The sequence below is a fragment of the Nyctibius grandis genome, chromosome 1 (assembly GCF_013368605.1).
Source record: "Nyctibius grandis isolate bNycGra1 chromosome 1, bNycGra1.pri, whole genome shotgun sequence".
Taxonomy (NCBI): domain Eukaryota; kingdom Metazoa; phylum Chordata; class Aves; order Nyctibiiformes; family Nyctibiidae; genus Nyctibius; species Nyctibius grandis.
The window spans coordinates 36443745-36458392 of NC_090658.1; the positions used below are offsets into that span (position 1 = coordinate 36443745).

At 39.6% G+C, this 14648-nt stretch overlaps 1 protein-coding gene across 6 annotated transcripts in view; it reads right to left on the bottom strand.

The window, feature by feature from the left end:
* The window catches only part of LTBP1 (latent transforming growth factor beta binding protein 1), a 156746-nt gene that overhangs the window by 135567 nt on the left and 6531 nt on the right, over positions 1 to 14648 (bottom strand). For 4 of the 6 annotated variants that reach the window (XM_068414387.1, XM_068414372.1, XM_068414382.1 and 1 more), the window contains exon 1: positions 550 to 870. In XM_068414387.1, the coding sequence (XP_068270488.1) occupies positions 550 to 772 (223 nt within the window). In that variant the 5' untranslated portion in view covers positions 773 to 870. Of the gene's footprint in view, positions 1 to 549; positions 871 to 14648 lie in introns of those variants that run through there. The other 2 variants (XM_068414396.1, XM_068414406.1) reach the window with 1 other exon arrangement.

The following is a 14648-nucleotide window of genomic DNA, read 5'->3' on the forward strand; positions in this document are numbered from 1 at the left end:
AACTTCAGTTGAACTTAACATTATTTCAGTTTCTAAAAATGACAAACATGAAATCTGATTTCCTTTCAGCAGCAAGAAAAAAGTTTTAAGCTGATGCATTTTTAAAAAGGATTGTAGTTTTAAGGACTCCTGAACAATTTTTTGAAGACAGATTCACTGTGTTATCTAGATTTTATGTGCATTTAATACCTATTCAACAAGCAAAAAAGAGGAAACAGAACTTTTAGTGCAATCTGACATTTTCTCTATTTACCAACACAAACTCTGAGAGATGAACTTTATGAAAAGCTCCAGCTTAGCACATTGTAGCCCTGCAGCTGAAAATTCAGATGAAAAATATGGGAGTTTTTTTCTGTGACACAAAAGGAACTTTTGGGAACATTTCCGAAGGATACCAGAAAGCTTGTCTAACATACAATGGTTCCTACTCAGCACAGCCCTCCAAACAAAGAGTAACAGATGCACAACTGGTATTAATAACAAAATATCTCCTCCCTCTGTTCGTCAAGAGAGGACAGCTAAGGACAAATACAGTTTCAGGGTACTTACCTACTCGGAAGTTAGTGGCTGTCAGAGTGTCGGCAGCATGGCCGTTTTCACTAATGAGGGTGGTGGTATTTCCCTTCTCACAGTTGTTCTGACAGTTGCCTTTGGTACAAGTCACTTTACAGATGCTGGGGGTAAAGACCACCTTGATGCGACCAGTGTGATTTCCCACTGTCAGCGGAGGCAAAGAAAAAAAGAAAAATAAACAGATCACTTTGGTATCCATTGATTTCCTTCAAAAAGTTTTGGGAAAAAAAAAAGGCGGGGGGGAGAAACAGGCGACAGGTCTACAGGAGGAGGGCAGTCTGCAGTGCTCTCTCTCATAGATCTCCAGTGGTGTCTCTGAAACAGGAGTAGGAAGCTTAGCAAACAGAACTCCGGGATCTGCTCCAAAACCACATTTAAAGTCAAGTCACTGGAGTGGGATTAGTAATCACAATGCTGCACTTTATTCACAGGCAGACAAAGAGCAATACCAAGGGCATGACAGCTTAAATAGCCAACCCTGACAGGCAGATGTAATGTAAAGAGGCTGGCTGTGCACCTAGGGGTGAATAAACTCTTGTGTCCTCCTGCATACTTTTCCTCTTTCTGCACTTATTAAGTCACTATTTGTAGCTCGACCTCTGGAAATGTTTTAGGCATGCGGCATGTCTGAAAACATCTGTCTCAAATCTCCTGGCACCCCAGCCCAAAGTGGTCAAGCCTTGTGACGCAGCTGCCTGGACCCATTTTTTCACAGTTTTTTGCCACTAATTTTTCCACTAGGATTTACATATTATAGACTGAGCTTTGCTGTCAGCCTTTGTTTAATAAATAGCTCAGTCAGAGAAAAGGGTGAGTAAGAATCAATACTTGAAAATACTGGTTCTGAGCTCAAAGATAAAAAATAGGTAGATTCTCTTTTTTTATATACTTCCTTACAGTCATTTTAAGAACTTGAATGTAAAGAAGACTGAGCAAACACTAATTTTAAATTAAGCTCATTAGAAGAACTTCTTGTTACAGAAGTTGATGTAAAAACAGATGTATTTGATTCCACATCTAACAGCTGAAGACAAAAAAAAGAGATTAAAACTACTCATTAGGAAAATTAGGGAAAAGAACAGATTCCATTTGCAACTATTTAAAAAGAAAACAGTTTGCCGTCTGCACACTTACTAATAAATTCAGCAAGTTCTTGTAAATATATCACAGCATCTTTGTGGAAACTATTAATAAGTACTTCCATATCAAAGTAACAATCCCAAGAAATGATGCACAGAAAGAAAAGAATCTCCTTCTTCCTCATGTCATAGAAATAAAAAAGTTGCTGGATAGTTGTCTAACCTAGTTTATGAAATACCCTCTGGACAAACATTTTTTTGAAAATCTCAAGAAAATGAAGAAAATCCTCCTACATCAAAAGAATATAAAGCCTTCTTATTTCTGGGTCTTCATAAACAAATAAATTAAAACAATTGTGCCAACTCTTCTGTCTACAGTAAAGGCATTGCTCTATTTGAACAGCAGCTGTACTACAGATGTTCCCACCTTATTCTCCCTAGACTATAGTTACAAAAAGCACATCCCAGACAGACACAGGTATAAAATATTTCAATTAAAGGCTAATATTGTGATTTCAGTCGATTTAGAAGACACCCTAGATTCCTGGATGCCAAGCAATTCTTATGAAAATTATTAGTACACCTTTCCCAATGAACAGGCATAAGTGGCTTGTGAACTGCTGAGACTAGAACTTCTAAGCTTTCCTTTTGCTAAGCACAGCTTTGCAAGCAATACTGCCATCTTTCTATTCCATTTGCATAGTTTTGCATGTATCTCTTCCTAGAAAAGCCCAATCCATTTTATATTTTGTATTTTCAGATGTTTGAGTAACATTTCTCCTTTAGGATGTGATCTAATTAAAAAAACATGGTTAGTTGAGTCACAAAAGTCAGTCTTGCCTACACTGTAAAAACCAGTATTGGGGGAACCACACAAGTTTTCCAGCTTAGCTAAAAAAAAAAAAAAAAAAAATTTGGCTTTGCCAGTATAGATGGAACTAAACCATGATTTAATTCTCCTTCATAGTATTCTGTATTATGTTGTTGAGTCCTGAGCTGTAGTAAAATTTGGGCACAATGTTTATAACAAAAAAATCATGTTTTTAAAATAATTTTTTTATTACATAGTTCAGATTTTACCAGAAAAATTCTGTAACATAATTTTTTTGGTAGAAGAGACGCTTTAGTACGAGACTGAATGGAAATTGTAAATTTGGCTCTCACCCCTTTTGGGTGAGAAATGTTAGCATGTAAGTTTGGGAGTAACATAGGAACAGCAGTTGAACAGTACCTTCAAAAACACAGACCAGTATCTACAGAGGTAAAGAGTATCCATGAAAGAATATTTAAATGCAGGTTTTCAGATAAGTGAGAAGTCTGAAAAATAACATGATGTAAGCCCCTACAAATATTCAAATCATTATTCAGCAATGCTTTTGCTATAAAACACATTCAATTCTCACAAATATTCCTGTTTTGCTAGTTGCAAAGAGCCAGAAATAATACAGCTTCATATTTTTTTAACATGGGAAGATTCTCCCCATCTTTCTCAGATTAATGAAAACTATAATGAAGCTGTTATTTTCTTCTCCTTGCCCAGCAGGCCACAGCTTTTCACTTCCTTAGTTCTTCTGGAGATATTTAGGAAGGATACAAAGCTAACAGCCTGTGAGCTGAAAATTGACCAGTGTATGAGGAGGTGATTCAACGCAGAGACACTATCTTCATCCTCCTCTGTAGCTGTACCTAAGTAGACAGTACTATCCTCACACATCCTAAGGTTTAGAGACCTTAACGGTGAGCATAATACATGCAGATTTAGACTGAAAACAGTCCACAAACCCCTCTCTCTGAAAGGAAGCTTTTGGCAGAAACTCTGCAAGGTTAGACTCTGGGAGTTCCTTCAATCCTCTCCCCTTCTTCTCTGCTGTAGTTCCCCCCACCACCCTCTTCTCCAAAGAGGGGATGATTTAATTCTAAATGAGAAACTAAATCCTTCAATATCTCTTAGCTGGTTTGGCAGTATTAATGTTCAAAGCCACAATTTCACCTAGAAAAAGCCCATTACTGCCTTGACCTCTTTTGGTTTTGGGCTAGTTCACATTAAAGGAGAACAGTGCATTTTTAAGGTAGTATACAGATTATTTTCCTCTAAACTCCAGAAGCTTTACCGATGATGCCACTATGCCATAGACATGACAAGATCTGCAATTTAGATTATCTCAAATTCAGTTCTGGAAAAAAACGATGGTGCTACAGCACTGCAACATACTTGGAATAACTTTTTTTAATATATAGACAGAAATGTATCATAAACTCTTCAAAACCAATTTTAAACATGTGGAAATGAAACACCTCACTCTGCTCTTAAGTATAACACCAGACTGAAGAAATACAAATGTGAGACCAGATAAATAAATTAGCCTAATGAAGGACAACAAAAGCAGAAGATATAAACTTCGAATAAATAGCAAACCTACTGAAAAAATGGCAGAACTAGAGATAAATTCAGATTATTGTTTTAATAAAGATAGGACAGTCAGGATTACTAATACTGGAGAAAGCTTCATCCCTTTGCTAGGCAACAAATTCACAGTGGGGAGGCTCAGCCAACTGCACCATCATCCTGCCTCATAGTCCAGGCTCACTTACACCTAGGAACTCTTAGACACATTTGTTAAAGGAGATCAGTGGAAGAATGTACCCGTAATTTCCAAAAATCTGTGAAACTCTCTTGAGCCAGATTCAAAAAAGAAAGATGTCTGGGCAAAGTGATGAGATTTTAGTTGAAAATTGGCACCACATGTATGTGATTTTCTTTCCATCTCTGTAAGTCATTATGATATAATATTATGAACATGGCAAACTCCTGCTGTGATAAATTTATGATTTAACAACAACTGCAGGAGAAATGGAAAATATAAGCAAAACGATTTCTTCATAGAATCCCTTCTGGTCCCACTGTCCATCATGACAAACTGATTTTTTTCTGCATTAGCAGAGAAGGTGAATGAGCTCAGACAAGGCAGTTGGCAGGTTTTAGGTCCAGGTGGTCACAACAGCTCACAGGACCATGCCTGGGCAGGGCTGCATAAGGGGAAGGATTCCTCCTTAACCTCCTGGGTCCCTTTGTCTCTAATACTACTCAGCCTTCCATTTCGTTCTAGAAGAATTTCTATAAACACATTTTTTTCTTGGTTTTATGGCTGCCCTCACAGCTCCAGCATTCTGTAAAGATTTAACTAGACAGTATTCAATAGCTGTAGTGGATCTCAGAAGATTTGTGGCATGTCCCTGTTTTGCGGGAAGACAATGGGCTAGCAACACTAGTGAAAGCAGAACTGGTATTCAGCTAAAAAGATGACTACATTGTACTGTCTCATAGGTCATATGGGGCGAAGAGAAGAAAATACTTTAATGTGTTGAAAAAAATATTATGTTATTGTGTGTATGATGTTTTTGTGCTTCACAGTGATCTAATCAAAAGGATTCACAATAAAAATCGCAAGCAATGGCTTATACCGTGGACTTGGCTGATAGAGCTTACACATACCTTTCCTATAATCCTTCAACAAAACTTCCTTCTGACTCTACTTTTAGAGGGGTTTGTGTTTTTTTGTTTGTTTGTTTGTTTTTTGTTTGTTTGTTTGTTTATTTTTTTTAAAAAAATAACTTCACTTATGACAAATATCCTAAGGCAAAACTCCTGAGGAAACAGAACTAAGCAAACTGTAGGCTCTCCATTAGTACCTCCAATAACGATACACACTACTCTGTTTTCATGACACCCTACTTCTGCACTGAACCCAGTATGTTTTCATATGTTTATCTACATAGCATCTCATCAGACTTGAAGATTCTATCTTAAAATTACATTCTCTTCCCAAAGACAATAGATTACCTCAGGGAATTTCATGTTTTCGAATGATAACCATGGTCCATGAGGAAAACTTTGGAGTGAAAATCTATGACCCACTCTCTCTCTTTTTCTTAATTAAATGCTGACAGAAAAAAAATGAAATAACCAGAAGGAAATTACTTATTTCCTGAAACAGGTGTCTCCCAGTTATTTCACCAGTCCACCTAGTATAGTCCTTTCTACTAGATATGCTTGTTCAGCCAAAAGGAAAGCTGACATTGTATAAAAATCAACCACGTAAGTAAAACAGTTAAGCTTTTAGAACTATTGTCAAATGACCTTTCTACATTTTTGACAATATATGAGGAAGTTCTGTCTTATCACCACTTAGTCATCAATTTAAAACAATGTCCTGGTTTGGCCTAAACCAGGTCAATTTTCCTTTCAGTAATTTTTACTTTCAGCTAAGTCTCTTCTAAGTAACCTCACTTTCTGCAACTAACTGCGTGTTCTGCAGACAGTGTCTGCTTCCAGGACTGATAACGCTCGAAGTTTGTAGTTATCGCTGAGGCACTGGTAGGGATGTTATGCAGAAAGGCTCTTGCTGTACTTGTTCTTAGAGAAACCAAGGTCACTGCTAAATTCCTCACTGCTTACGAGTGAAGAGCCGAAGGGAGGTTGCAGCTGCAGGGAGGAGCGGACAGGGCAGGTGATGCAAAATTGACCAACGAAGGTATTCCATCCCATACACGTCATTCTCTGTATAAAGTGGGGGGATCACGAGGGTCTTGGCTGGTTTTGGGGGGCTTCTGCTTGAGCCTTCGGCCCTTTCTTCTCCCTTCTCGCCCTTCTGCTACAGCTGGTGTCCAAAGAGGACTCTTGTCTGTTTTCCTGCTGCCCCGGATCCCGATCCGCGCATCCCTGAATCCTGTTCCCGTCTGTCGCTGGGCCCAGCCTGGGCCTTCCCGGAGTCTGCCCTGCAGTGCTGGTGGTGACGTGGCCAACATTGGGGGAGCTCGATCTTGGTTTTGTATATATTTGCATATATTTGATTGTTCCAATATTATTATTATTACTTTTTCTTTCATTATTATAGTTTATTAAAACTGTTTTAACTTTCCAACCCGTAAGTCTCTCTCTCTTTTCCCTTTCCCTTCCCCTTCGGGGGGGTGGGGGTGGGGTTAACAAAGAGCATCTGCCACAGGTTTAATAGCTGGCCCAGCTTTAAACCGTGACAAACAAACAAACAAAAAACCCAAAACCTATCTTCCAAAAATCAGAACAAGTTGAAACTGGGCCATCATACATCTTAGCTATATCAGAGTGTGGAAGATTTAGTAATGCTAGGAGCTAAGGGGGGAAAAAAAAGGAAAAAGAAAAAGAAGAAAAAAAGAAGAAATAAAAACACACCAGATTCACATACAGACCAAAGGCAGATCTTCCCTAAATTTCAGATTACACATTGAGATGAATACAGCCCTTGCTAGGCATAGAAAGGACTGAAAGAGACTCTGAGACATCACCTAATCTCCCCTCTCTTCTTTTTCCCAACACAGGACAAACCAGCTGCATTACACAAAAAGTTTGTGCAGCCTTTTCTCAAAACTCTTCTATTACGCAGATTCCACAGCCTCCCTAAGGAACGTATCCCAGTGCTTCAGCCTCTCTTATTATAAAGCTATTCCCAATACATAACCCACATTTCCCCTGTTGCAACTCAAGTGTATTATTGCCCTGCCTTATCTACAGCAAACTCTGACAAAACATTATTCCTCTGTGGATCAATTTCTAACATACTTAAAGACTGCTACCATGAATCTCTCTCAGTCTCATTTTCTCCAGACCAAAACCATCTAAACTTTTTCAGTTTAACAGGCCATATTTTGCAGACCTCCATTCTTTCTTGTTTTGCTTTTGATACCACTCACTTGGTCCTCATCTTTCTTCAAATATGCTGTCCAAAACTAGACAATACTGCAGCTGAGGTCTGGTCAGCATTGGGGAGAGCAGCAGAATTACTTAATACAGCTTACGTAAAATGCTTCTGTTGGTATAGTTTATTTTTCTTGCCCAACAGTGCACTATTTATACTTCATACTCAGAACCAGTCTGCAGGTTAGGCCAAAGGGGCACAAATCTCCCAAATCCCTTTCTGATCTCTTGATATGGATGTCATCCCAGTGAAGCGAATGTGGACCATTCCTTACATGACCTTAGCAGGACTGAATTCAGCCCTTACTCTGCTCTGAGCATGGGAGTAAAGCCTTCTGCATTCAAACCTCGCCCATCTGAAAACCAGGCAGAATATGAGCCTTATTCTTTCTGTAACAGTCACAAGCATAAACAAGTGTGAAAACTATATGGATTCAAAAAGGCAAGGTACAGCTGCTGAGTAATTTCATTTTTGGCTTCAATATACAATGCCTGTCTTCAGGTACGGCAGTGCATCTTGGCTCTTTCCAGAAACTTTGTTATAGCACACTTGCACACCTCACACCTGGTTCTCTTTTCACAAGCATTGGGAGAAATTAGACATGGCAATGAAATTAAAAATAAGATGACACAGCTTTATTTCATCCAAAATTCAATGCCTTCTCTGATGCTTAAAAATACTCCCCACAGTTCTGCATGAGGTGAGGTGTATGTGCGCATATCCACCCAGTCAAACATTTTGAACAAGAAGGCAGTATGTCCAGCTGTACTTTATTTACCATGTCTAGACAGCTATAGCTACGCATTATTGACATGTAATTAATTCCAGCATTCCTTCTACTTTTTGTTATTTCTGTAACTCCTTAATTTTGTTGCATTTGTATGATCTTACAGGTATTTCATTAGTTAATACAGTTTAACCTGTGATATTTTGTCACTTTTCAAGTACTCAGTTCTACTGCCTTTATGCAAACCAATGGGGCTTCAAAGAACAAAACACAATCCAGCTCTTGCGACAGTAACTGAACAGTGATCTCCACAGCTTCTTTTTGTTGCCATTCTTATCGCTACCATTGGTATTATACACACTTCTCTATATACCTATTTCTGACTAGCCATGTCACTACATCTTCACATCATTTCTTCCTTCTGTCTTGTTTAGTTGCTCCTACCAGTCAGAATTCTCAGAATTTAGATTCTCCCTCCAGTCAGAAATGAGCTCTCAGACTTCTTGCTTCTATCACACTCTTGGTTTTTTACCCTCTTTTTAAAGCCCTGCTTGCTTCTTCAGCATCCTTGACAGACAGGCAGAGAAATCATCCAGAAGACTTGATGCTCCCAAGGTAAGGAAGAAGATAACTGAAAAGAAGGTATCTGGAAAAGCCTTTTTCCTCCCTGATTATCACAGGGATAAAACCTCTTCCTTGCTCGCTCTGTCTTGGCAGAGAGAAGAGGGACTTCTGCTGTTTTCCTCATGACCACGCCACAGAAAAAAACCTAATATACAGCAAAATTTTTGGTCTGTTCTAGGACGGGCAAGTAACCAACCCACTCTTCAGTACTCAGTCTCGGTTTAAGATAGAAATGAAGGTAAGCAGTATATTGTTTGAAGCAATTTACTACAGCAAAACTTTCTCCATTCAAGTAGGTCGTCTTCATTAATTTTGGCAGATTCTGACAAACTCTGTTGTCTACAACACAGGCTTGTGTTTTCTTTTAGATGGATGGCTGTCACTTGTGCCTGCACAAGCATCAAAGGAGCGCGTGCAGGCACAAGTGCTGAAATCGTTTTGAAAGACACTCATAATTGTATTTACATGCCCCCAGGAACCCTTTGCTGATAAATTCTGTTACCGACACAGCCTTTTTAGAGCAAGTCAGAGGAATTCAGAGTAATTACAATCATGCTTGTCATGTGCAAGTGCATAACAAAAATCACACATAGATTTGAAATCTGGGATCTCTGTCAGCAGGTTTTATGAATCTCATTTTGTCTTCCTTGTCTTTTTTACCACTACAAAGATTTTCTACATGCAATCCTCAGGCAATGAACATCCTATCTTGAACTACAGCCATTTTCCATGTTTAAAGCAATTTAAAAAACACTAATCAGTAGCCAGTAATGAGGAATATAACTGTCATTTCCCTTTACATAGTTTAGGATGTTCCAGAAAAAGATACCAACCTAAATAAATTAATAGAGACTGCAATGTGGTTTGAGATGTCTGATGGAATAGCCTCAACGCTATTGAATTAAATGTATTGGAGGATAAATATTTTAATCTGGTTTTTGTTTATTTGCTTGAAAGGTATTACATGTAGACTAGATCCACAAATGGATACGATACTAGAAAGCTTAAATTTTAACCTTGAGTTATACCACTAATCAGTCCTAAGCCTCTTGTACAAGGGATGAGAGAAGCTAATTGCATGAAGCAAGCAGCCTAACCAGCACACTGAATAGGAATGCGCCCAACCCATTAAAGAGGAAATGCTGAGGACATAAGACTGCTTAGTCAAATCCTTCTAGGGCTCAGACACATTTCTTTGAGGAACGGGGCAACTCTTCACTATACAGCTGTGTTCCAAACCCCACCATGACCACACTATAGCTATGCTTGACCTGTCTGATGGCCTTCTATGACGATATGACCAGTTGGGTAGGTGAGGGGAGAGCAGTGGATGTTGTCTACCTTGACTTCAGCAAGGCTTTTGACATTGTCTCCCACAACATCCTCATAGGGAAGCTCAGGAAGTGTGGCTTAGATGAGTGGACGGTGAGGGGCATTAAGAACTGGCTGAATGGCAGAGCTCAGAGGGTTGTGATCAGTGGTGCTGAGTCTAGTTGGAGGCCTGTAGCTAGAGGTGTTTCCCAGGGGTCAGTACTGGGTCCAGTCCTGTTTAACTTATTCATCAATGATCTGGATGAAGGAACTGAGTGTACACTCACAGCAAGTTTGCTGATGACACAAAACTGAGAGGAGTGGCTGATACACCAGGAGGCTGTGCTGCCATTCAGCATGACCTGGACAGGCTAGAGGGCTGGGCGGAGAGGGACCTCATGAAGTTCAACAAGGGCCAAGTGTAGGGTCCTGCACCTAGGGAGGAATAACCCCATGCACCAGTACAGGCTGGGAGCTGACCTGCTGGAAAGCAGCTCTGCAGAGAAGGACCTGGGAGTTCTGGTGGACAACAAGTTCACCATGAGCCAACAATGTGCCCTTGTGACCAAGAAGGCCAACGGTATCCTGGGGTGCAATAGGAAGAGTGTGGCCAGCAGGTCGAATGAAGTTATCCTCCCCCTCTACACTGCCCTAGTGAGGCCACACCTGGAGTACTGTGTGCAGTTCTGGGCCCCCCCCCAGTTCAAGAAAGATAAGGAACTACTGGAGAGAGTCCAGAGGAGGGCTACAAAGATGATTAGAGGACTGGAGCATCTCTCTTATGAGGAGAGGCTGAGAGAGCTGGGTCTGTTCAGCCTGGAGAAGACTGAGAGGGGATCTTATCAATACTTACAAATACCTTAGGGGAGGGTGTCAAGAGGATGGGGCCAGACTCTTCTCAGTGGTGCCCAGCAACAGGACAAGGAGCAACGGGCACAAACTGAAACATGAAAAGTTCCATCTCAATATGAGGAAAAACTTCTTTACTTTGAGGGTGACAGAACACTGGAACAGGCTGCCCAGGGAGGCTGTGGAGTCTCCTTCTCTGGAGATATTCAAAACCTGCCTGGACATGACTCTATGCAACCTGCTCTAGGGGAATCTGCTTTGTCAGGGGTTTGGACTAGATCATCTCCAGAGGTCCCTTCCAACCCCAACCATTCTGTGATTCTGTAAGCAACCCAGCAGAGGATTCAGGTCCACAAGCCTTTTCTTAACTCCCATTCAAGTTATCAAGATTCTTAGGTACCTAAGAGCATACCCTGACTCAAAAGGCTTTCACTTGAGGGGCAAGGGAACAAAAGCCAAAAAGCCACATTTAGACATAGACAATTGTCTTTATGTCTAGGACGGAAAGCCATTCTACACAATGCTCGTCTCAGCTGTAATGAAGCAGCAGAGACTTCACAGCCCACCACAAGCAATTTTCCGCTGATGGATGCTACTGCAGGTACTACTGCAGGAATTGCACGCTCTGATAGTGAAGTCAGCATCTTTACACACCAACTTACAGCCATACATGAGCTCAGGTGGGCACAGATGAACACATGTTATTAGCGTCATTGACACTTTAGTATTACCAGCTAAATACAACTGCTACTGTTCACTCTTTCAAGGACTCTTTCAAGAAGGTCTGAATTAGGCCTTTATACACTGGGAATGAGACTCATTCCCACCTCACCTCACTCATCTGAAACTATGCATTTTGCCTAAGCTAATTATCTAGGCTCCTTTCACGATCAAGACAACAGACTTTACCCTGCCCTATGACAGTAGTACAAGTCTTAAGTTAGAAGAGCGTTACTTCTTTAAAAAATAAATTATTGAGACAGACAGTTTCCCCCTCCCGGCATATGTGACTCCCTTAAATGAGAAACCAAGTCTTAGATGCAACATTCTAAAAGTGTTTACCACTTCCAGGAAGAACAGGGAATAAAAATTAAATTAATATTACCTTACTAAGTATATTCACTTAACATTCGATTTCCTGAAAGGAAGCAACTGAAAAGCACTAAGGAAGTCAACAAACTGTAAACAGTGACAAAGGACAGAATGTCATGGAATTAAGTTATAAATGAACATAGTCCTCTCCACATGCTGAATCACCATTAAAAATCTTCTCTCTCAGCACCGCATGAAGCCAAGATCTTTTGTTCCCTTAATTTTCTGAAGGTGGAAAAATTGACAACAGAAATAAGGATGTCACTGATTCTGAAATCTCAGTTTCACTGGGTATGAAAGGACCTTATTCTTGCAGTACTTTTTTTGTCAACATTTGTTCATTCCTTCTGGCATGGGCAACAGCACTGACAGAGAAAAGCACTTTCACATCTCCTGTGAGTAAAACCAGACTTAGCTACTTGCAACAGTCAGAACCAATTCTTGGTATCCAGGACTTGTATATCACAGCAACTCTGGAGTTAGCCTGGCTAAGGGACTTTTAATGTTTAATTGTGTGGGTTCAATTGGTCTCTATATCCAGCTAAATTACTATTTTTCAAACACGTCACAGAAGTTTACCCCTACAGAATTTTCTGGAAAGCCTCTTCTCTCTTTCTTCTTGAGAAATCGCTGGTTTTGGAGCCAATTCTCTTTCATCAGAGCAGTTGAGATCCATTTGTCTCAGTCTGTGTTTCCCCTAGCTATAACACGTTTTGAACCGATTTTAGTTCTGTTTGCCAGATCACCAATCTGTTTTTCCAACATTTTGCCCCCACACTGCTGTTTATCAGTCTTGGCCTCCATATTTTAAAGCGTAGAGAGATGATCATTCATTTTTGGGTGAACATAACATTTAAATTAGTTCCTATAAAAGCACCAGCAGCCTTTGCCTGTCACACAGACATTCAATTATTGGTGAGCTCAGGGCCATAAAATCTTCTCAGAGTCAAAAGAGAAAACTACAGTACTTTTTGGGGGTGCTGATTTACTGACCTCCTCAACTGTGAACACTTTATGGATACACAATCACAAAGACGGCTTAGAAAGGGTATTGTTAAAATGTCTGTAGCTATAGTATATTGAGAGAAGCAGTCTGCATTTATACAGAGTTTTTCTGTCTCCAAGGATTTCAAGGAACTCCATAGTTTTTTTATATTTGCTAAATAAACTATGTTCATTTGTTAAAGTTATTTTTTTTTCAGAATTTGTCACTCTACTTTTTAAAGCAAAAGCAAAGTAAATGTGCTGCTTGATTTCACAGAGTTAACTGCATTAGCATGAATCTAGTTAAGCCACTTAACTTATGTTTGGAGTTTAGCCTCTTGTTTCCAAGTCCCACGGGAATCAAATGAAAACTTTAACTGGCTGTTATGAATTGTCATGCCTTTCAATAGCAGTATGGGTAATGCTCTTAAATGAAAGAGAGGAAAAGGATGCTTTACTAAAATTGTTTGGGTTTTGTCATCAAAAAAGCCACAGTGTTGTTCGACCCTGACTGCACCAAAATTTTTTCTTAACCCTTTTAGAATGGCCTTGAAAAATTTCACCCCCCCCACCGAAGGGGAGCAAAGGCTTTGAACACACATGCAAATGTTTTGCATTTGAGAAAACAAAACAAAAAAAGTCCCTGACATTTATACACTTACCCCACTCCCTTATTTGTACTTGATTGTGTACAACGTCAGGAGCAAGACACGAATGTCAGTTCCCATCAGTGACTGAAATGAATCTGACTCTACATTCTCTCCAAATAGACTGTGTTGTGCTTTATCAGTTATTTCCACTTGTTAGTCTTCTAACTGTTCATCCTCTTTTTACCCACCTCATTCTGCTGGCTATACTTTGTTTAAACACAGTATAGCCTTAACATCCCTCCCTTACCTCCAAATTTCCCAATACCTCTTATTCAGAAAAGTCACCACTGTTCAACTCTAATATCCATCCATACGTATGTAGGCAGAAGTTACAAGGAACACAATGCTCTGGTTAAGACAACCCAGTGAGAGAATTACTTTGCTGTTTATGTAGGGCAGTTCCACAAACAAATACCAAGAAGGGTGGAAAGAATATCTGACCCACTGAAGACCTGAGGGAGCTTTTCCCCTAAAGTCAGACAGTGAATTGTGGTAGTGTGTCAAATCATAAAGATGCATTTACATGGAACACATGTCATATCTCTGTATGCATTCTTTTAAACAGTAAAACATTTATGTATTTTACAGCTGTTTACCCATACTTACTGATGGGGAAATACTATTATTATGATGTAAGTGTCACATAGTGAAGTCAGAATGGTGCAATTTCACAAAAATAGTTTAAATTGGAATTTCAAAGCAACACCTGTTTTTGCTTAAATCAACCTATGAAGTCACCAGTGAAACCAGCATGTGTAAATTATGTATGAGCTTAAAAAAGAGCTTCTCTAAGTTATCAGTGTATTATGCTTCCAATAGTAGGACAGCTGTTATGCCAAAATTGTAAGAGTATTCTGCACATTGCAATCCTAAGCAGTGGGACATTGTCTTCCACATTAAGCTTATTTCATGTATATGAACATATATAAAATTATGTTGTAAAATATGAGGCAATATAATGTATCAATAGAACCGTTACACAACTTTCATATGATTGTTTCAGCTTCATCTTTACACAAGGATTTAA